At 43.1% G+C, this 21,932-nt stretch overlaps 1 protein-coding gene across 7 annotated transcripts in view; it reads right to left on the minus strand.

Annotated features, from left to right (window-relative positions):
• Positions 1–378: 378 nt before the first annotated feature.
• LOC149317911 (choline-phosphate cytidylyltransferase A) overlaps positions 379–21,932 on the minus strand; it is a 35,776-nt gene continuing 14,222 nt past the window's right edge. For 4 of the 7 annotated variants that reach the window (XM_089508660.1, XM_089508659.1, XM_089508662.1 and 1 more), the window contains exons 2-9: positions 19,787–19,939; positions 17,655–17,754; positions 13,437–13,553; positions 11,416–11,567; positions 10,246–10,324; positions 8,203–8,345; positions 7,139–7,277; positions 379–2,411 (exon numbers count right to left, since the gene is read on the minus strand). In XM_089508660.1, coding sequence (XP_089364786.1) covers positions 1,999–2,411; positions 7,139–7,277; positions 8,203–8,345; positions 10,246–10,324; positions 11,416–11,567; positions 13,437–13,553; positions 17,655–17,754; positions 19,787–19,939 — 1,296 coding nt within the window. In that variant the 3' untranslated portion in view covers positions 379–1,998. Of the gene's footprint in view, positions 2,412–4,237; positions 4,304–7,088; positions 7,278–8,202; positions 8,346–10,245; positions 10,325–11,415; positions 11,568–13,436; positions 13,554–17,654; positions 17,755–19,786; positions 19,940–20,046; positions 20,298–21,932 lie in introns of those variants that run through there. The other 3 variants (XM_089508664.1, XM_089508661.1, XM_089508665.1) reach the window with 3 other exon arrangements.

Genomic DNA, 21,932 nt, shown 5'->3' on the forward strand with positions numbered 1-21,932 from the left:
TCCAGAGGTCATACTGCCCTTATTTTTGGACTACAACTCCCAGGGTGCAGGCTCAGATATTCTGAGATATTCCAAAAATGTAACTCCGCCAAGTTTGTGAAGAATGTGGTTCATAAAAAATCCTTAAAACACACGTAGAGACATGCTGAAGACACACAAATCCATGTTGTTGTCTGCAATGTATTATGCATGAAGATTTTAAGTAAATTTGTGTAAGTAAGTGGGGGGAGGTTGTTGCTTTTTTTTAATCTGAAAGAAAAATAAAAAAAATATTTATATATACAAAAGACACACAAATCTTAACAAGATCAGGAGAAACCCCTACTTGGCCAAAATCTGGGGTGAGGGGAACCTCATTCATTGACGGAGAAGACAGTTAAATCTGAACATTTATTACACAATTAATAACAAAAGTTCACAGGAACAGAGGCGCCAGTGTAACGGGTGGCTCCCCAAGATGAAGGAGCTTAATCTGTGCATTGTTAAGCCCAAAGCTTGGAAAAGGTACTTTCTGAACTATGACTCCCAGAATCCTCCAGCTACCATGGCCAGTGGCTAATGGGATTCTGAGAGGTTTAGTCCAAAATGGGAACTCCAAAGCTCTGGTTCATTTTCATCTAGTGCAGAGTGGAACTAACAAGTGGGAGGGCTCTCTCATAAAACAAGAAGATTCATCAGAGACACCATGCGTGTGTCCTACCCTCATCCCCAGTTGGATATGCCCTACCAGGTTTCTTGAGGCACACAACGCACTTCGGGTGATATTTTGAGGAGGGCTGTTTCCTCCCACTGTCACAAAACGTAAGAGGTGAGCAAGTCCCCCACAGACTCAGCATCTGAAACAGTGACGGAAGCAGACAGAAGACCCCAAAAGACAAGAACGAGCAATTAAGAAATTAGGAACCAGAAAGCATGGAGCGTAGGGACCAGGGAAATAGTTCTGAAAGGGATGAAGAAAGATGAAAGAGCAGGGACTGGGAAGGAGGGAGACAGGAGCCTTCGAAAGACATGAAACACACAAAAATACAGGACAGATTGCTTTTAGGGAGTCAGGAAATCTGTCTCATTTTGCTGCCCAAACAGGATGAAGACATCTAAGGACTGCAGATTCTGCAGCAGCCTCCACCAACTTGACACCTGCCAGAGAGGTTATATTACCACATCCAGAATCCCCTAGCCAGCTGTGCTAGCTAGGGGTTTTGCGATATGGTAATCTAACCCCTCTGGTGGGCATAAAGTTGAAGAGCCTCGTTCTACAGGAATTAGCATGACTTGTTTCCTAGCCAAGAAACTAACAGCACCATCCCTATGTGTGTGTGAGAGAGCTCACACTTAATACAGGGGGCAACACACTTGCCATGCCCAGGAGAGAGTCTCTCCTTTGCAATGCACACACCCAGATGTGGCTGAAGCAAATGCTGCCCACCTGGCCTGCCTCTAGAAAGTGAACCAACAAAAGCCAGGTCTTTTATCAAACACAGGAAAAGACAAAACTCTGAAACACTGCAAAGTGAGCAATATGCAAGTTGCTCAGGACAGCCCCTTCCACTTTCCCCCTTCCTCTTGAGGACTAGCGACATGGACATTGGGGATATAAGGTGAACATCTCTGCTCCCCTCCAAACCCTTGCAGAACACCATAGTCTGCAGCCATTTCAATCTCTCTTTTTCTCCACAGTGAAACCTAACAGGACTGCTTCTTGTATTGCCTCAACCTCATGAAGGCCGGAAGGCCTAGTGAGTTGGAGACAGTCTGCAGGGAAACAGGGCATCGTCTTGTGCCAAGGGGCAAGTCAAAGGGAGAGATGGGTAAAAGGCCCAGAGGTCTGTCTCTCCGCCCTGACAGTCTGCCAAACAAGGCCCTCAACTTGAAAGCCATTGGCTAAAGTTTAAAATAAAGTGTTTGCTTTTCCAAAATACGAGCCACTGCTCCAACAGACAGACAGAAAATAACCAATACAGGGGAAGCAAGAAACAGAGAGCGGGCAAGCAGAGAGGGTTAGAGAGTAAGACAGCACATTCCCCTGGCAACTGAGCCCTTAGTATGGGAGAAATATGCCTCCTGGGCGGGCAGCAGAGACAGAGCCAACCTCTCTCTTGTCGCTGGTTTCCTGGAGCTCGGTGGTGGCTCCTTTTGTGAGATGGGGCTAGTTGACCAAGCCTTTGGGAAAAAGAAAACCTCCCCTTGGTTCCAAGCACAAGTCTCTAGTCCTCCTCGTCCTCGCTGATGTCGTAGGTGATCGCCGACTTGTTCCTCGAAAGGCTGGCCGGGGAGGAGGGGGGCGTCTTGGCTGTGAAGGGCCAGCGGAAGGAAGGGGAAGGCGAGCGGTCGTGTGTAGGGCTGCTGCTTGGGCTCTGCTTGGGGCTGATGGCCTGGAGCATCCGTCCCTTGCCCTCTTTCAGCATGTGCTTCTGGAGAACAGAATAGGGGGGAATGGACAGGCAAGAAGGAGGAGAGAAACATTAATAATGAAATCATTATCACCAACATCATCACGACAATCAGCATGAGCAAAAGAGTAGAGTTGGCCCTCCACATTTGCAGCTTTGACTTTTGCAGCTTTGATTATTTGCGCTTTTGATTAGTATGTCCTCTCTAGGAATTTCTAAGTCCTCCAGTGCACCTCTGCCAGAAACTGACTATAGAGTTGTGCTGGAGAACCTAGAAGCTCCTAGATAAAACACTCCTCTAGGAATTTGTAAGTCTTCCAGCATGAGTCTATGATCAACTTGTGGCAGATATTGACAACAGAGATGCACTGGAGAACGTGGAGATTTCTAGAGAGATGTTCTCTTAGGTAAAAAGAATTGTTTTTTTTTATTATTTGCAGTTTTTCCACATTCATGGTGTCCTTCAATCCTAACCCCAGTGAATGTGGAGGGACCACTGTATTTTGTTCGGTGTATCAATCATGTGTTCTTAAATCAGATTGTCTTCCTGTCCAATGGCACAAATGCCCTAAGCGACTGATTACTGAAAATGGTGATGGTGCAAATGGAATCTTTTGAAATATCTGACATGCTTTCTTGCATCCCAGCCCCTCCTCTACAGCCAGCCAGGAACATTTATTCAGAGGGAGTTTGCTTTTGCCTTCTTCTGAAGCTGAGAGAGTATGACTTGTTCATGATGCTCTGGTGGGTTTTCCTGGCTGAGTGGGGACTCAAATCCTGGGCCTCCCCATGTCCTAGTCCAACATTCAAAACACTACACTATGCTGGCTCTCTATGGTAGAAAGGCAGGATATAAGGTAAGATAAAATAAAGTAACATAAAACCAAACCAAACCATAAAGGCCCCCCCCCCCCCCCATCTTGCTTATCCATGGGTCTTGTTTCATGAGACAATCACTCAGAAATGGAGTATGCCATTACTATAAGGCCAGGTTGCCTCCACCCAGTCAGGTCACCAGGCTTATATAGTTCCCGGGGTCTGCTCTGAGTAGTTGCTACTCTAGCTTGCTTTCTCAGCTAGAGCCAACACTGGCTTTATTTAGGCAATAGGTAAAAGCACAACTATTCACAAAAGCCTTTGGGAACTAATTGGTTCACTCCAATCTATTTATGCAGATGATTTTAAATTGTTTTAACAACCTTGACCTGTTTTTAGCTTATCTTGTCTAATATGGTTTTAGTCTTTTTAAAACCATTTTTTGGCTTTAAATCTTTTATATCTCACTGATTTTACTTGTATGTGGCCCTGCAATCTCATCTTATAAGGTTAAAATGATGAAGTTGTGATAAAATAAATAATAAACAAAATAAAGAACTGGGTACATTGCACATGGATGTGGACCATGCCTTTAAAACGTGCACTCAAATGGACATCTGGTGACTTGGTTCAGTTACATAAGGTTGAAAACTACAAGGGTTGAACATTATGTGCAATCTCACATAAGTCAAACTAATGGTTCTCAAACTTTTTACTCTTGGGACCTCCTCTGCATCTACATGCAGATGTCGTGCTCCCCCTCCCCCCCCCCCCCGGCTCAACACAGTATATGAATAAAAATATTTTGTTTGTTTCATATGCATATTTTTGTTCACACATTTATGTCTATCCATATTTTAACATTTTATACAGAAATCACTCTCCTCCTCATCCCTCAGGTAGAAGTTCCGCAAGATAAGATAAGATCTGCAAATATAAAGAGGCACCACTGAATACCAGAGTCAGGTTTACTCATCCCACAGAACTTCCAATTTCTATGTATGGTTCTGAATGCTGCACGGGAAAGAATAGTGTCAGGAAGAAGATCAACTCATGTGAGATGTGGTATTGGAGGAGAATTCTGTGGATACTGTGGACTGTTAAAAAGACAAATGAACGGAACATAAAGTAAATCAAGCCTGAATTCTCCCTAGAAGCCAAGATGACTAAACTGAGGCTGTCATACTTTGGACAATGATATGTAGAAAGATACTATAGCACCTTTGAGACTAACTGAAAGAAAAAAGTTGGCAGCATGAGCTTTCGTAGACTTCAGTCTACTTCCTCAGATGCTTTTGGTGGCGTGGAAGCTGAGGACTGACATATATATGCTATAGGTATGTGAGAATGTAAATTCAAATTAAAAATCCTTTGGGTATGGAAATGAAGTAGCAAATCCAGTTTTAAGGATGGTCATTTATAGACAAAGATATAGCCATTGGATATGGAAATAAGATGGCAAGGCCAGTTTGGCAATGGAAACTAGCCTGCAGGTGGGGAGAACAATTGAGTGTAGGATGCCCCCCCCAGAATGGGATCAGATAGTGTTGAAATGTGTGTAGAATCATAGAATAGGAAGAGACCACAAGGGCCATCCAGTCCAACCCCATTCTGCCATGCAGGAAATCCATATCAAAGCATCCCCAACAGATGGCCATCCAGCCTCTGCTTAAAGACTTCCAAAGAAGGAGACTCCACTACACTCCGAGGGAGTTTGTTCCACTGTCGAACAGCCCTTATTGTAAGGAAGTTCCTCCTAATGTTGAGGTGGAATCTCTTTTCCTGCAGCTTGGATCCATTGTTCTGGGTCCTGTTCTCTGGAGCAGCAGAAAACAAGCTTGTTCCCTCCTCGATGTGACACCCCTTCAAATATTTAAACAGGGCTATCATATCACCTCTTTATCTTCTTTTCTCCAGGCTAAACATCCCCAGCTCCCTGAGGGTTTCCAGACCCTTCATCATTTTAGTTGCCCTCCTTTGGACACATGGCTCCAGTTTCTCAATGTCCTTTTTGAATTGTGGTGCCCAGAACTGGACACAATATTACAGGTGGGGTGACCAAAACAGAATACAGTGGCACTATTACTTCTCTTGATCTAGACACTATACTTTTATTGGTGCAGCCTAAAATTGCATTGGTCTTTTTAGCTGCCACATCGCACTGTTCACTCATGTTCAACTTGTGGTCTACTTGGACTCCCAGATCCCTTTCACATGTTGTCTCCTTAAGCCAGGTGTCCCCCATCCTATATCTGTGCATTTCATTTTTTCGCCCTAAGTGCAGTACCTTACATTTCTCCCTGTTGAAGTTCATTTTGTTAGCTTTGGCCCAGCTTTCAAGTCTATTCAGATCATTCAGACAATCCTGTCCTCTGGAGTATTAGCTATTCCTCCTAATTTGGTGTCAACTGCAAATTTGATAAGTATGCTCCCAATTCTGTCATCCAGGTCATTGATAAAGATGTTGAATAGCACTGGGCCCAGGACAGAGCCCTTTGGGACCCCACTGGTCACTTCTCTCCAGGAAAAAAAAAGTGCCAATGTTGAGCACCCTTTGACTTCGGCCGGTCAACCAGTTACAAATCCATGTAACAGTTACCTTGTCTAGTCCACATTTTACAGGCTTGTTTGCAAGAATGTCATGGGAAACTTTGTCAAAGGCCTTGCTGAAATCAAGATATACTATATCCACAGCATTCCCTTCATCTACCAAGCTAGTAATTTTTATCAAAGAAAGAGATTAGATTTGTCTGGCATGACTTGTTTCTCTGAAACCCGTGTTGACTTTTTGTGATTATGGCTTTGCCTTCTAGATGTTCACAGACTCTCTGTTTAATGATCTGCTCTAGAATCTTTCCTGGTATTGATGTCAGACTAACTGCCCGATAATTGTTGGGATCTTCTTTTTCCCCCTTTTTGAAGATGGGAATAACGTTTGCGCTCCTCCAGTTGTCTGGGACTTCTCATGTTCTCCAGGAGCTCTCAAATATTATTGCCAATAGCTCCAATATTACATTTGCCAGTTCTTTTAATACCCTTGGATGTAGTTCATCTGGTCCTGGAGACTTAAATTCATTTAGATGTGTAGTGAGCCAAGAAGTCATTGTCCCTGTTCAATCCATTGCTAAGGGACTGTAGTTTATGGATGAATTCCAATTCTCTGTTTCTCTTTCCAATCTACCTTTGTAGTTCTTTTGTTCAAGGACTGCTGTTCTGAGGTCTGACATGGAATGCCAAGGGAGATGGAAATGTTCTGCCACTGATTTTTGTGTATTCCCATTCCTAATATCTGATTTATGATTTAGTTATACTTTGGACGTTATGATACAACAGGACCAATTAAAAAGGCCATAATGGTTGGCAAAATGGAAGGTAGTTGGAAAAGAGGGAGACTGAACTACAGTTGTGTTGATTCAACCATGGCTGCCTTGAGTTTGCAAGTCTTAAAATCCAGGACTCTTTGGGGTCTCTCATACATAGGGTTGCCATTAAGTCAAAGCTGACTTGACAGAAAATAACAACACACAAACTGTTAATCAGATGTGATGACAGACATGCTGGCTGGGGCATTCAGGGAGATGTCGTTCAACAAAAGTCACTATCTTGGGATCAGAAGTCAGGAGCAAAGCCAGCACGCTGATACAGCATGTCTTCAAGTTATTTTCGACTTATGGCAATCCTAAGGGTATTCTGTGGCAGAGAGTGTATTACTCGCCCAAGATCTCCAAGTGGGTTTCCATGGCCAAGTAGAGAATCAAATCCTAGTCCCCAGAGCTATCCAACACTCAAACCACTACATTACACTGACTCTAAGCCAGTACATTCCTGCAAAGGCCTATCTGGAGAGGAGTGGAAGGCAATCAAATCTTTTTGCCTCCTTACCAGAGCTCCTTCTGGGCCGAACATCTCCAGGAAGTTGCCAATGAACTCACGGGATTTCTCTTCCCATTTCTGAATGAGGTCAATGCTTTTCTCCTCCACTTTCTGGACAAACTCCTTGGACTTCTCTTCCACGTCCCTCACCCTCTTCTTCACTTTGTCCACGCGCTCTTGCAAATGGTACTTCTTTTCCTGAAAAAAGTCAAGCATTAGGAGGGTCACAAAGGCAAGTGTTTATATTCTATTCCTTTCTGATCCTATGTAACTGTGCTTAAATATTCAATGCCATCAATGCATCTGAAATAGTGGATTGACAGTCATGAAAGTTCAAGCTTATACTATTTCATATTAACTAAGAACAAGAACAACATACTGACAAAATGTAAGCATGTGACTCTAAGATTGCCATAATTTTCTTTCTCCTGTATGATTTTTAACACCTTTGCCTGTTGAAAAAGCCAATGGAGCTTTGAAAGCTTGCATCATGTATTTGGTGCATTTTGGTTGGCTCAATAAAGATATAGTTTTTTGTGGATTTTGGATGTTATTGCACTTTGTTAAAACAAAGAGTTAGTATTAAAGGGGATATCAGATTCCTCCCCACATCATGGCAGGGGGTTGGACTGGATGGCCCTAGTGGTCTCTTCCAACTCTACGATTCTATGATTCTATGATTCTATGATCACATTTTCTTTTTTATGACGAACTAAGAAGGCTATCTCTTTAAAAACTGCAGACAAATTATTATTATTATTTTTTGCTTCATTCCAGTCAAGAATAGAATTTGGAGCCACAACACTCAATGGAAAATATTCACTCTTCAGTAAGTGAATGAACTCAGAAACAATGCACTAAAGAGCTATAACTACAGATGACACAAGTCCAAAATGTGCCTTTCAGAAAACCCAGCTTCCTAGAAAATTCTGACGATGAGTTAAACCGTTTGTCCATCCAGCCCAGTTCTTTTCGCACTGGCAACAGCAACTCTCTAGGTTCTTGGGGGGATCATTCCCACCAATTACCCTGCGTCTCTGAATGGGGACTGGACCTCTCATGCAAGGCAGAGGGACACAACACAGTAGAAATCAAGGTACTTCCCCTGACCCTTTGGACTCACATTGATGAAGCTGACGTTAAGCTCTTTTGCCGTGTAGCCTCTCTGCAGGTTCCGCCGAGCGTAGACGTCGTAGTCTCGGACAATGCGGGTGATGATGTCAGATGTGGAAATCCCTTCTGTTCTCTGGGTCGGTGCAAACATGCCTGCAGTAACAGAAGAAAGGTTTGGTGGCCATCAGTTTAGCGACAGTTTTGGGTTGAACTTCCTCTCTAAATTAGAAGTAGGCATAATGCAGCTCATATGTCACATATGGCCCTTGGACCACATGTTTGTGGCTCTGAAGTCCCCCACCAGGCCCCAAAAGGCCACCCCTCCCCAAATTTTGTAAAAAAAACCCTTTCCAACCAGGCAAAAAGTCCTTCAAATATGTGCAAAAAGAAAACTCCCCAACCCTTTCCCACAAACTTCCTGGAAACCTGCATTGCCCCCAATACTTATTTTTTTCTCTATATAGTCCTTCACCAAATGGTGACAGAAGGTTATGTGGCATCATTTCCTGCTGCCTTTTTGAGAAGGACTGCACTAGAAAAATGGAGGTACTGTATTTGCATTTCCTCTGGGATGGGAGCTGAGGGCAAAATTTGCCCTGGCCCCCATCTGGCTGCTCACTCCCGCTCTACATTAAATGAACAACCCACAGCTAAACCCAACTTGCCCACTTTAATCTGCTAAGGGACCCAATTTAGATAAATTCATGTGCAGGTAAGGAGGATTAACCCAAACTCAAGGAGCCCTGGTGGCGCAGTGGTTAAATGCCTGTACTGCAGCCATTCACTCGAAACCACAAGGTTGCGAGTTCAAGACCAGCAAAAGGGCCCAAGCTCGACTCAGGCTTGCATCCTTCCGAGGTCGCTAAAATGAGTACCCAGACTGTTGGGGGCAAATTAGCTTACTTGCTAATTAGCTTACTTGCTGTTCAACGCTATGATCTTTGGAATAGCGGTATATAAATAAAACAAATTATTATTAAATTATTAAGCATTGTTTCCTGCAAAAAATATTTAAAATATTGTGTAAATTACCTTCAGGCTATGTTTATAAGGTATCAACGAAACATAAATGAATTTCATGGGTTATATTTGAAGGAATGTGATATTGAGGATGGAGCAAGCTTGATTTCTACGGCTCCAGAGAATAGGACACGGAGCCATGGATTCAAACTACAGGAAAAGACATTCCACTTAAACATTAGAAAGAACTTCCTGATGGTAAGAGCTGTATGACAATGGAACATGCTGCTGCCTAGAAGAGTAGTGGAGTTTTCTTCTTTGGAGATTTTTAAACAGAGGCTGGATGGTCATCTGTCATAGGAAGTGTTTGAATTTTGTCTTCCTACATGGCAGAGGAAGGATGTACTCTATCCCGTAGAATGTACATCCAATGTAGAACCATTTCCTGTACTGCTATGTATTTTATATGTATTATCCTACTAGAGTGGCAGGCTAGTTCCAACAGGCCTCCCTGGTAGAAGATTTACCATCCATTAAGAAGCCAAGCCCTCCCTCCAGTCCCTCTCCCTTGGTCCAGACCTCGGAGGTAGAGAAGAACTGCTGGACCTCATCCTCTTCCCCGCCACCACTCCCTTCTCCTTTTGTGTCATGTCTTTTTAGATTGTAAGCCTGAGGGCAGGGAACTGTCTAATTAAAAAGATTGTATGTACAACGCTGTGTAAATTTACTGCGCTTTATAAATAAAGGTTAATAATAATAATAATAATAATAATAATAATGTATGCTATTGGCAGGTTTCATTTTTATCGATTTGTTATTGTATGTACAGTGCTGCGTAAATCTACAGTGCTATATAAATAAAGTTTAATAATAATAATAATAGGATGGACTGGATGGTCCCTGCGTCTCTTCCAACCGTATGATTCTGTGAATGCATTGCCAAGATATTTTATTAAAATCCAAAACACTTCTGGCCTCAAGCATTTCGAGTATGGGAGACTCAACTTGTAACGTAAAGCACTAGTCATAAAAGAGTCTACCCAGAGAACTTGGAAGTTTGCTTCTCTTTTCTTAACTGCAGACACAAACTCACCTGCTTCTTTTATGTGTTTATACACGTCATCACTGCCAGCTGAGGAATATGGGATGTCGTCATGGGCAACAAAGTCGATCTGTAGGTTGGGCAACAAGAGTTGTTTAGCAGAACAGAAAATGATGATATTGAATGCAGAATAGCAGGACATACCTTAGGCCTGACAGAGGCTAAAATCTCTGGGAAGTCAGGAGCAGGAATCAACAACTATGCATGGGTTGACAGAAAGGCTGTATCTGCACTGCAGAAATAATGCTGTTTGACAACATCTTAACTGCCATGGCACCATGCTATGGAATTCTGGAATTTGTAGCTCATTATGGTACCAGAGCACTTAGAGAAGGCTAAAAAGCTCACAAAACTACAAATCCCAGAATTCTATAACACTGAGCTATGGAAGTTAAAGTGGCGTCAAACTGCTTTATTTGTGCACTACAGATGCAGCCAAAGGTTTTTTCTCAGGGTATTACTCAACTATTAGATGCATCTCTTTTCCAGTCCTCACCAGAAGGCAGCATAAAGAAATAGAAGGCAGCAAACTGAGTGGTTTCTTCCTCAACGGTTTTGAATCCCATAAACTTTCCCCTTCAGAAAATTACTGAAGTTTCACAAGATCCAACACCCTCCCTTGCTTCACTTATTTCACAGGTGCCTATAATTAAATATTATTAAAATTATTAGTAATTAAAATATTACATTTAATAATAATTTTAAATGAAGTTTAAATCTAGCTCTATATCGAAAGATCCTAGGGTGGCATATGTTAAAGTCAATTTAGCCAATTTAAATGTGTGTGCATGTGCATATATTTCAGACTGTATGCCTCTGGCAGGGTTGGATTTTTTTCTTGGCTGTTGTTTCATTTATTAAGTGCCATGTGTACTGATGGCAATATAACCACAGCAAAAGACAACAGAATGATTTACAAACATAGTAAACAATTTGACAAGTTAAAAAAAGACAGTTTCAGACCAGTTAAAACAACTTAAGGCAATTTAAAACCATGTAGGTGCCCAGAATTTGATGAAATCAATTAGGCCTGAAGAGGTTTAATAAAAAGGCATTGGCCCAGTGACACTGGTGTTGCCACCATTCAGGCTTCCGAGGGGAGGGAATTCCCATACTAGGGTGTCATAGCAGAGAAGGCCCAACACAGAAGGCTCACTTTACCCTGTGCTCAGCCAAGAACTCCGGCGACAGTGTCCATGGTGCATTCCTCACTACCTCATCCACGTAGCGGCAGTGCTGTACGGCATCATAGCGCTCAGCTTCATTCATCACTGTGAAGCCCTTGAAATTGTGCGTCAATTCATCGCTGCAGACTGCAGGCATGGAAACACAAACATTGCTCTGAAGAACTCCTGTTGTCTTCTAATGGGGTGGAAATTGTGCAGCCATTCAAGTATTGGTGAACTGCAAGACCCAGCAACCCTAGCCAGCATAGCCAATGGTGGAGAATGAGAGATGCAATCCAGTATCTTGAAGCCCATAGGGTTCCCACACCTTTCTTATGACAACACTACCAGTTCTCATTTGTGTTATTAATGCTGAAGTTTCCTGCTAGCACACTTACATGGTATCACACCTCTGTCTTTCTCCATCTCTCTCTATAGAAGGCACTTCTTTTGTGATGATTTTGAAGTCCCACAAGTGCCACAATAGCCAACTTGGAGGTTGATGTTGATGAAGTTACTTTTTTGGCCTACAGTTCCTCAGCTAACATGGCCACAAGCCATACTGACTAGCAGATTCTGAGAGGTACAATCCAAGCAAGTAACTATTTGCTTGGACAGATGTCTTTGACTTTTTTCCATGTGGGGAACCCATGGTTCCTTCAAGATGCTGTAATGCCTATCAACCCTAAGAACCATAGTCAATGTTGAGGAACTAAAAACGATCCTAAGTGTAAAAAGATATGTGAAGTCGAAGGCTTTCACAGACGGCATCCATAGTTTTCTGTGGGTTTTTTCGGCTATGTGGCCGTGTTCTGGAAGAATTTATTCCTGATGTTTGCCAGCCACAGATACAGGTGAAATGTCAGGAATAAATTCTTCCAGAATATGGCCACACAGCCTGAAAAACCTACAGAAAACTATGTAAAAAGATATCATTGAATATCAAAATCAGGATCATCCAGGCCATAATATTTCCAATTTCTGTGTACAGCTGAAATGGAAGTGCTGGAGGAGAGGTCTATGGATATCAGGACTCCCAGAAAGACAAATGAATAAGTTTCAGAGCAAAACAAGCCTGAACTCTCCATAGGAACAAACTGTTCCAGTAGCTTGTTGAACCTCATAAATTTCATAGGGCATTCTTAGGTAAGGAATAATCAGAGGTGGTTTGGCACTGTCTTCCTCTGAATATAGCCTCAGCACCTGGTCCTCTTTGGCAGTCCTCCATCCAAGTCTGAGATCACTTAGATGCTTTCAAGGTACTTAGGCCACTTTGGTCAAATGATTACAGAACCCACTGATTCAAAAAGAAGATAATTCTTCATAACATGGGAGGCAACAGGAAAAGAGAAAGATCATACTACAGGTGAACTGATTCAATCAAAGAAGCTTGGGCTCTGGCTTTGCAAGACCTGAGCAGGCAGCTGATTACAGGGTGTCTTGGAGGTCTCTCATTCATGAGGTTACCATGTGTTGAGGCCAAGTTGAGGCCAAACAGCAAAAATAAGAACTGAACTTGTTTCCTCTCATATAGAGGCCTCCCCATGGGCCAAGAATAGCCCAGAGCAGTTGGAAGCTAATATGTGGTCAAATCAGAGGCTGGATTTTCCTCACCCTCTGTCTACTAGAAGTATGTTGTTGTATGATTTCAAGTTGTTTCTGATTTATGGTGACCCTAAGGCAAACCTATCACAGGGGGTTGGCCACAGTCTTCCTCTGAGCCGAGAGAAAATTACTTGTCCAAGGTCACCTAGTAGGTTTCCATGGCCAAGTGGGGATCTGAACCCTGGTCTCCAGAGTCATAGTCCATCACTCAAACCACTACACCATGCCATCTCACCATAGGGGTGAAGAAAATGCAGCTACCCCAGCCTCTTGATTTCTTAGATGAGGGGAAAGGTCTCTCCCTCTGTTCACTTCCTCCACTCAATAGTGGCTCCAGGATAACTGAGCATCCCGCCCCCCAAAAAAAAACAACAACAATTTAAAATGTTAAAGTGAATGAATTCTACCTACCTCCCACAATGAGGTATGTGTTTGGGAAGAGGTTTTTTGCCTGCATCAAGGCTCGGGCGTGTCCAGAGTGGAAAAGGTCAAAAATTCCATCTGCATAAACTCTGACAGGTCTGTCCACTAAAAACAAAAAAATCAAGGAAAGTCACAAAATCATAGGTTTGGAGGGGCTTCAAGAGTCATCTTAGTCCACCCCACTGGCATGCAGACACAACTAAAGCACTCCTGAGAGATCTCCATCTAACCTCTGTTTAAAGACCTCTAAAGAAGGAGAGTCCCAGCACCCTACAAGGCACTCTATTCCACCCTCAGCAGTTCTTACAGTAAAAAAGTTCTTCCTAATGTTTAGGTGGATCTCTTTTTTTTGTAATTTGAATCTGCTGGATTGTATTCTACTTTCTGCAGCAGCAAGCTTGCTCCTTCTTCTACACACATCCCTTCAGATATTTAAAGATGGCCATTTAAAACAAGCTGGTATATAAAATGGTTTATAACACCCAGAAAGGTCTATTCTGAGTCCCTCCAACACAACCAAATATCCAGAGCTAGGAAAATTTAGGCTTCTGGACTACAACTTCCAGAATTACCTATTCATTATAACCAGAAAACATGTTGGCTGGGGGATACTGGGAGTTGTAGTCCAAAACAGTAAATTTTCCTACTTCACCAAATAGCCTATTTACAGTGGCTCTTATTCTGGCTGGAAAGCCAACATCCCCTGTTCAAGCTCTGGAAGTTCATGTTTACATTCCTTCCTGTAACAAGACCATATAGAAGAGGTTTCAGTAATGCAATATGAATATATGAACCACACCTTGGTTGCAGGCCAATCTTAAAAACAACAAACCCAAATGCTTAAGGAGAGCCAGGTTGTCTGCAAGAGGAGCAGCACAGAATGTGCAGAGCATGAGGGTGAGACTTCTCACATTTCCCTCTTTGGGAAATAAACAAGGAGCACACCTTCTCACATTACGTTTTTCTTACATGTTCTGCAGTAATGTTTGTTAACATGAAAGTTACTGTCATCTTTCATCCCCGCCCCCCCCAAAAGCTTTCCTTATAGGACAACTGTTACACCAAAACAGTGTCCAGTTAAAGAGATTCAACATGGCATAGCAATTCTGTGAGCCAGAAATCTACCATGTCAACATGACAGCCAAAGTGTGGAAAAGTTGCTTTTTGGGGCAATAGCTACCAGAAACTCTTAGCCAGTATATTCAGTGGCAAGGCTACCTTGGGAGACACAGGCAAGTATAGTAAAAAAAGTAACTTTTATAACTTCCAGTCCACATTGCAACTTCTTAAGCAGTAGGATAGTTATGAGGACAGTATAAAGGCATGGTGTGGTTTGCAGACACTGGGGAAACCAACTGAATCAGGGGTGAGGAAAGTGAGCTTCACAGGCCACATATGGTCCAATGGGTCCAATCTGAAGCCCCTGAAGTCCTGAGACAATGCTCCCATTTAAACCCCCCCCCCCACCACAAGTGATTCCCCTCCAGTTCCTCTCAACAGCTCAAAATGCAGCAAAACCCTTAAAACACCCCCCAACACTAAAAAACAAAAACCATTAAAAAATCAACCAAAAATTAAATGTGACACTACTTTTGGCCATGTCGGTAACATAACTGCTGTTCTGCAGAGCTTTTGATGTTTAAAATCATCCTGTTTTAATTTCTTTAGTATTTGTATTTTAAGATTGTCTTTCAAGTTTTTTAAGAGTATTTTAATGTGTTTTCAAATGTTCTTATCTTTGGAATGTTTTAATTGCTATTATTCACTTACTTGGGAGCCTTGTGGGCTTGGAGTAGCATTGCCATATCCCACTTTTTGGTGGGAGATTCCCAGTTTTTAAACTGTTTGGAATGTCCCATCCCGGGTCGGCGACAGTCCTGGGCTGGCAAAGTCAGGGCATTGCTGGGAGGAGGGCTTAGGGGCAGGGCTTGGGGTGGAGCTGCACGCCTCTTTGGCTCCGCTGGCTGCCTGGGACAAAGCCGAGGAGGAGAAGGAAGCCTTACCATGGCGAGGCTTCCCTCCTTTCTTTGGCTCCGCCGCCTGGCCGGGACAAAGCCAAGGGGGAGAAGGAAGCCAAAAAGACATACACATGGGTCCTAGAATAGATCAAGCTTGAACCAAAGTGACTAAACTGACACTGTTGTACTTTGGGCACATCATGAGAAGGCATGGCTCAGTAAAAAAGGCAACAATGCTGGGCAAGGTGATAGAAAGAGAAGAAGACACCATACCATGTAGATAGACTCATTCAAGGAGGCCATGCCCATGAGCCAGCAGGACCTGAGCAGAACAAGGGAGGATAGGGGGTCTTGGAGAGCCTCATTCATGTGGTCACCAGGAATCTAAGTTGACTGGAAGTTTGACAGTATTTTTTATTTTATTTTATTATTTTATTTTTATCCCACCTTTCTCCCAAAATGGGACCCAAGGCGGCTAACATACATAAAACATAACAGTTAAAATTGTACATTTTAATAATAATAATAATATAAAAATTACAAATATAAAAATTTAAAACATTCCTCAGAGTGTAGTGGAGTCTCCTTCCTTGGAGGGCTTTAAATAGAGGCTGGATGGCCATCTGTCGGGGATTCTTTGATTGTGATTTCTTGCATGGCAGAATGGGGTTGGTCTGGATGGCCCTTGTGGTCTCTTCTAATTCTATGATTTTATGATTCTAAGTCAGCTAACAATAACAACAACTCCCACCCCACCCCACCCCCTCTAATTCTGGTTCAAGAAGGAACAGCAGAAGAAAGAGTTACGGAAGCCCCTGTTGCCCCAATAAGCCAGGTCAGGTCAAGTGGTGCTCTCTACTTCCCCAGAAAGCTCACCTGTGCTAGAGTGGGGGGGGGGTCTACTCTTGCTAAATTCTTTTTGCCTCTTTCCTCTCTGTCTTTCCCTTGTCAGGTGTTGTTCACAACCAACAGCACAATGCAACGCCTGATCCCAGAGAGTTTAGCCTCACCTCTGATGACCTTTTGGTATTAGGAGAGGGATTATGGGGATTTTATGGGTTTCTTTGTTAAAGTGGGGCTGGGTCAAGGGGAGGTGACTCAGTCAGCAAAAGGAAGCCCTGGCATTTCTTACCCTCGTTATGGGGATTAGAAGGGCAAGACTTTGGAAGAGGCAGCGGGGGAGTGAATGAACAAAGGGACCATTGGGCTTTCCTTGCAGAAGACTGACTGGGATGGGAGGATTTCCCAGTTTTGGGAAACACGTGACTTTGCTGTAGTCCACTTTAAAAAATGACTTTAAAAAATCAAAATCAAATTGTTTTAGGACATAATGATCCTGATAAGAGAGTGAGTCGGATGATGAGGATGGTGTGTGTGTGTGTTATTGCTCTCCCCAGATTTATTCACTTACTTGAAGAGCAGCATCCTCTTGGTCTTTAGCATCGTCCCTCAAACGGTTTGGAGAAAATGGGGTTTTTTGCTCAAAAACATGCCCTGTGCCCTCTACAGGGCCTGATGGGCAATTTCACCTTATATTTGGTGAAATTTCTTTTGAATCCATTGCTCCGAGTCTTAATCTCTGAAGCAGCAGAAAAACATCCCTTCAAATATTTAAACATGGCTATCATGCCACTTCTTAACCTTCTCTTCCTCAAACATACTCAGCTCCTACATCATTTTTCATAAGCTTTCGTTTCCAGACCTTTCACCATTTTAGTCACCCTCCTCTAGACATGTTCAGCTTCACTTTGATGGAATTCAATATCCATCAGCCCTTACTGCGTTGAGTCCCAGTTTGGGGAACAGGTGTGGCCTAAATAAAGTTGTTGCCAGTTCTATTACTATTTACTACTACAACTAATTGGCTAAGCCAACAGGATGAAATGCTGGAGAGTAATGCAAACAACAACAACCAACACACACAACAACCAAACAGCTGGAGACCATTTTGTCCATCCTGGCTCTGCATGGAAACCTGGGGGCCTGGGAACAAACTGCACTGGGATACACTGGAGCTTGTGCTCAGCTGCCCTTGCAGGCTCCTCAATACCCTCACTTGGATGGAGGAGCAAAGAAGCAAATAAGAGAGTTTGCATCTACTGCATTCAGCACCCAACCCATAAATCTCAGCATCACTGACTGCCCTGGCCATATACTCATGAGAGGTAGGGATAGGTAGGATTTTGGGGCTGGGAGACAAGGCACACCGAGCATACATTTATACAGCCTCGTTTGAGGATTTACTTACGTGGCGTTCCTTTCATTGCTTCCTCAAACGTCACCCGGATGTATGGCTTGTTGTAGTCCACCTCAAGCTCATCTGAAAATGGAGCTGGCTCCCTGAGCCCCTAGGTTCAAAAAGGTGCCAAGAATTTTGGTTAATGAACATGATGAAAAACGTTATTCTTTATTCAGCCCTGGATCAGACTGATACAGGTGCTCTTGAGTCCAATGTTATAAAAAAAAGTGCTACCCTGTAATGGGTGAAGGTGTCACAGAGCACATGGGGAAAATGGGGGTCAAGCCACATCCCTAAAGAGGGAAATTTGTTTGAAAGCCTTGGAGAGCCGCACACACTATCTGAGTGGACAGTGTAAAAAGAGCAGAGGAAGTCTTGTACCTTTGAGGCTTGATTTATTTCAGCATAAGCTTTCCTGAACTACACACTCAAAGAAGTGTATCTGAAAAAGTGGGATTTAATCCAGGAAGGTTTATGCTGAAATTAATTGGTACGGTCTTAAAGATATGACAAAAGAACCCTCTCTCTCCCCTGCTTGCCTTCATCCTCTACTTTTTTTTTTAACTGAAGCAGACTAAAAAGAGTTTATTTCTTTAAAAACTGCCACCTAAATGTATTGGGTAAAGTGGACAGATGGGGCTCTCTCATACTACACAACTTTATCTTCACATGGCTGCATCCTAGGAAATCCTGGAATATGTAGTCAGGAGAAATATTAGCGTTCCCTGGTAGAGAATTCAAATTATCTCAAGAAACTCCAAGTGCCAGGATTTTATAGGAATGTGATGAAAATGCTATCATTATGGCACACCCCTTAGTCTAATGCAAATTTATCTATTTATGGTTGCAACCTCTTACTGAAGAATGTCGACACTGCATGTTAATTTCTGAGAGTCTGCAGGTTTATCCCACAAGTATCATACTATTTGTGGAAATTTTGTTTTTAGTATTTTAGTATATTATTTTAGTATTTTAACATTTTATAGAGTTGTGTTTTAGATTTTGATTATATACATCTGATGTTTCACCCCTTCATGAAAAGGACATTATAAATAAACATTATCATCATCATATCATCATGATCATTTCCCTCTCTCCAGTCTACACTAAACATTCCTTATCATAGCATTCCTCCAGTTACCAGAAGCCTAGAATCACAATGAGACTAAGAGAATTATATATGTTCAATGCACATCTCTGCTTTCCTCTACAAATCTCTCTTACAAACAAACCACTGAGGGTCTGGTGTCTTTTGTAAAGACCAAAGGAAAATGCACATTAGATGGGGTGTATTTATTATTACTGACCCAGAATGCTGCATACAGTAAGAGACAGGACAGTAGTGTAGAATGGAAAGAAAGAAATTTCTCAGACTCCCTGAGAAACAAGAAGGAAGCAATAACATGGTGTGGGGGAACCCATGACTTGGTGAAAACTTCCTTAAAATGTTTAAATTACGTCAACTGAACATTCTCAGTGCTTGGCAAGAGCTGTGGAATGCAGAGAGTCACTTGGAAAAACTGGAAGGGGCGGGAGTAAGCCAGAAATGGCTGGCTTACACTGTAAAGGGTAAAGCATTGATATCTGACAGAAGGCAGGAAGGGTTCAGGATTTCTCCACTTAAATTATTTCAAGATCTGCCTCAAGTGACAGCTGGAGAGAACGACTGCAGTAATATGTTCGCCTTCTCTGGGAGGGGCAGGAGGGAGTGATTACATTATGGACTTAGAGGCAAGGTTCAGGATTACAATTCCACTCTGGCAAAACACGTCACTCAGGAGTTCCATGAGGACTAAACTGCAACCAGAGGTGCCTTTGAAAAGGACAGAAAAGGGCATTATCCATCTGGCTGACTCTGCAAAAATAAAGTCCAATTTTCACAGCATCACAACCCTGCCACTATCCTGTCAAGGGAAGGAAAAAGTGAAACTGTTTGCCAATGAAGTCAAAACGTCCGATTTCACTCCTCAATTGTCTTCCAAACCAATTCTGTTCCCTTTTTAATGACCATCCCTTGGCTGCAGGCACAATGCTGGAACTAGGTATATTTGCTTCCACTTTTCTGGAGGTTAAACATTGACAGCTCCACACCCATGGAGACATACCTCTCCCCACTAGGCTTTTTTTAAAGAAAAACTTACTAAGCAGCTCCTTGGCATTTTCAAAGGGATGCCATCTGTCTCAGTAGCCCCATTCGGTCCCACTCCTTCTTTCCTCCGTTTTCTGGAATTGAGCCTGGCTGAGGCCTGGGGCTCCATCCCTTGGACTGCGTCTGGCAGCTCGGCTGGAAAGACCTGCAAGAGAAAAGAGGGAGGTTTGCAATTTCCAAGGAGTCAAGGGATCACCGAGAAAAAGAGGCGTTGTGGGACAGCCAGTGTGAAAATGACAGTAGCCACCTCACCCTGTCAGCAAAGGGGACCAAGGTGGGAACATCTGATGCCCTCTCCAAGTGCTCTTATCTGCCACAGGGGTAATAAAAGTCAGCTGCCAGCTGGTTGCCAGGAAGGTCTCTCTCTCATGACCCAGCAGGAATGCTGGAACTGAGAGCTTATTTTAGCTGGAGGCCAAAGATTATGAAGGGTTTCTGAGACAGGATGTTTGCAACCTGCTGGCACACCAGGAAGCTAAGCAGAAATGTGTCTGAAAGGGGAAAAAAGACACACAAGTTTGCAGGAGTTTGCCACCCATCCTCATCTAGGAATATAATGCAGAGGCTGCCCTCAAAATAAGTGACAATGAGCTGCGTTATGCAGACAAACCCCCCACCCTGCCAGCTTCTTCCTCATTGACGATGACCAACCCAAGATCCCAGAATTGCATTCACAGGCCTGTCTTTTTTGTTGGATAGAGGCCATCCTGTGCCAGCAATGCCTTTCTGCTGTTTGCACAAGTGTCTCCAGACAAGGGAATAAAGGCACACATTGATTAAATAACAGGATCACGCAGGAAGCAGACAGCAAGCATTTCAACCGTCATGAACAATAAGTCCCAGCTGCCCTAATTCCAACCACAACAAAAGATCCCGGGGAGGGGGGCTGGAACCTGCAAGTGAAGAGGAATAGGAATTCATTAGTGGCAAATTGGACACTATCAGACTTGAGCTTAATGGGGACCACAAATTGTTTGCTTGCTAGAGAAAGTAACTCCACCTCTTTCGATGTTTAGAAACACTTTTGGAGGTGGGGGTGGGGGTTTTGCCAACATTTCTTTTCCTTTTTGGGCTGGGTCACATTTTCACTTGTGCTTGCCACTGCAGTGTGCAACATGCACCTCCTGCCCCTGGATTTCAGGGCCTTCTGGATACACTTTAGAACAGTGTTTCCCAAACTTTGGTCCTCCAAATATTTTGGAGTTTATCTTCCAGAATTCCTGTTTACCCAACTAACTAGGGTTTCTGGGAACTGAAGTCCAAAACACCCAGAGGACCAAAGCTTGGGAAACATTGCTTTAGAAGAACACTGTCCTTCTTCCATATTGGGGTGGGGAAATGCAGCCCATGGCCCACATGCAGACCCCCAAGGTCATTTCTGAGGCCCCTAAGAGACTCCCCAACACTCCCAAATTTGGGGTGGGATGGGCAGGAACAAAAAGTTTACTATGGGTGCCTGCCACGCCACATGTTTTGTCCTAGTACAAGTAGCTGGGAAGACAGTAGAAACTAGAATGGCCAAACTGAGGCTATCATGCTTTGGCCACATCATGATACAACACAAGCTCGATAATGCTTGGCAAAATGGAAGGCAGCAGGAAAAGAAGGAGACAACATTATAGGTGGATAGGCTCCCTCAAGGAAGCCACAGCTGCCCTGAGTTTGCAGAACTTGAAGCAGGCTGTTAATAACAGGGGCTCTTGGAGGTATCTCATTCATATGGTCACCAGAAGTACAAGCCAACTATGGCAATTTATAACAACAACTGGAAGATGCCTTCTGTTTTAATTCCTGGTTGTAGGGGGAGTAAAATAGGACCCTGTGCGGCCAAAAAAGTGGCCAGATTACTCTCCATTCCTATGTGACACAGGAATGAAACACAGGAAATATTTTTAACAAAAATAAAGTAAAAATCAAGGATGTTGTGGGGTGGGTATAGCCCTCTGACTTTCCTAGGAAGCAAATTCGACCCTCCCAACTTGTGGAAGTTGCCCACTCCATCTGACAAACATAGCTATGTATCTCTCTGTCAACTGAGAAGTATATGCTGGCCTAAAAAGTCTTCTGTTACAAGAGATCTATTAAGCATGAGTCAATATATGCCACTGTGTCTTGTTTTACTCCCAAACACCTCAGAG

The sequence above is a fragment of the Sceloporus occidentalis genome, unplaced genomic scaffold (genome assembly GCF_023333645.1).
Source record: "Sceloporus occidentalis isolate IW3139 unplaced genomic scaffold, rSceOcc1.0.p SCAF_2, whole genome shotgun sequence".
NCBI classification, from domain to species: domain Eukaryota; kingdom Metazoa; phylum Chordata; class Lepidosauria; order Squamata; family Phrynosomatidae; genus Sceloporus; species Sceloporus occidentalis.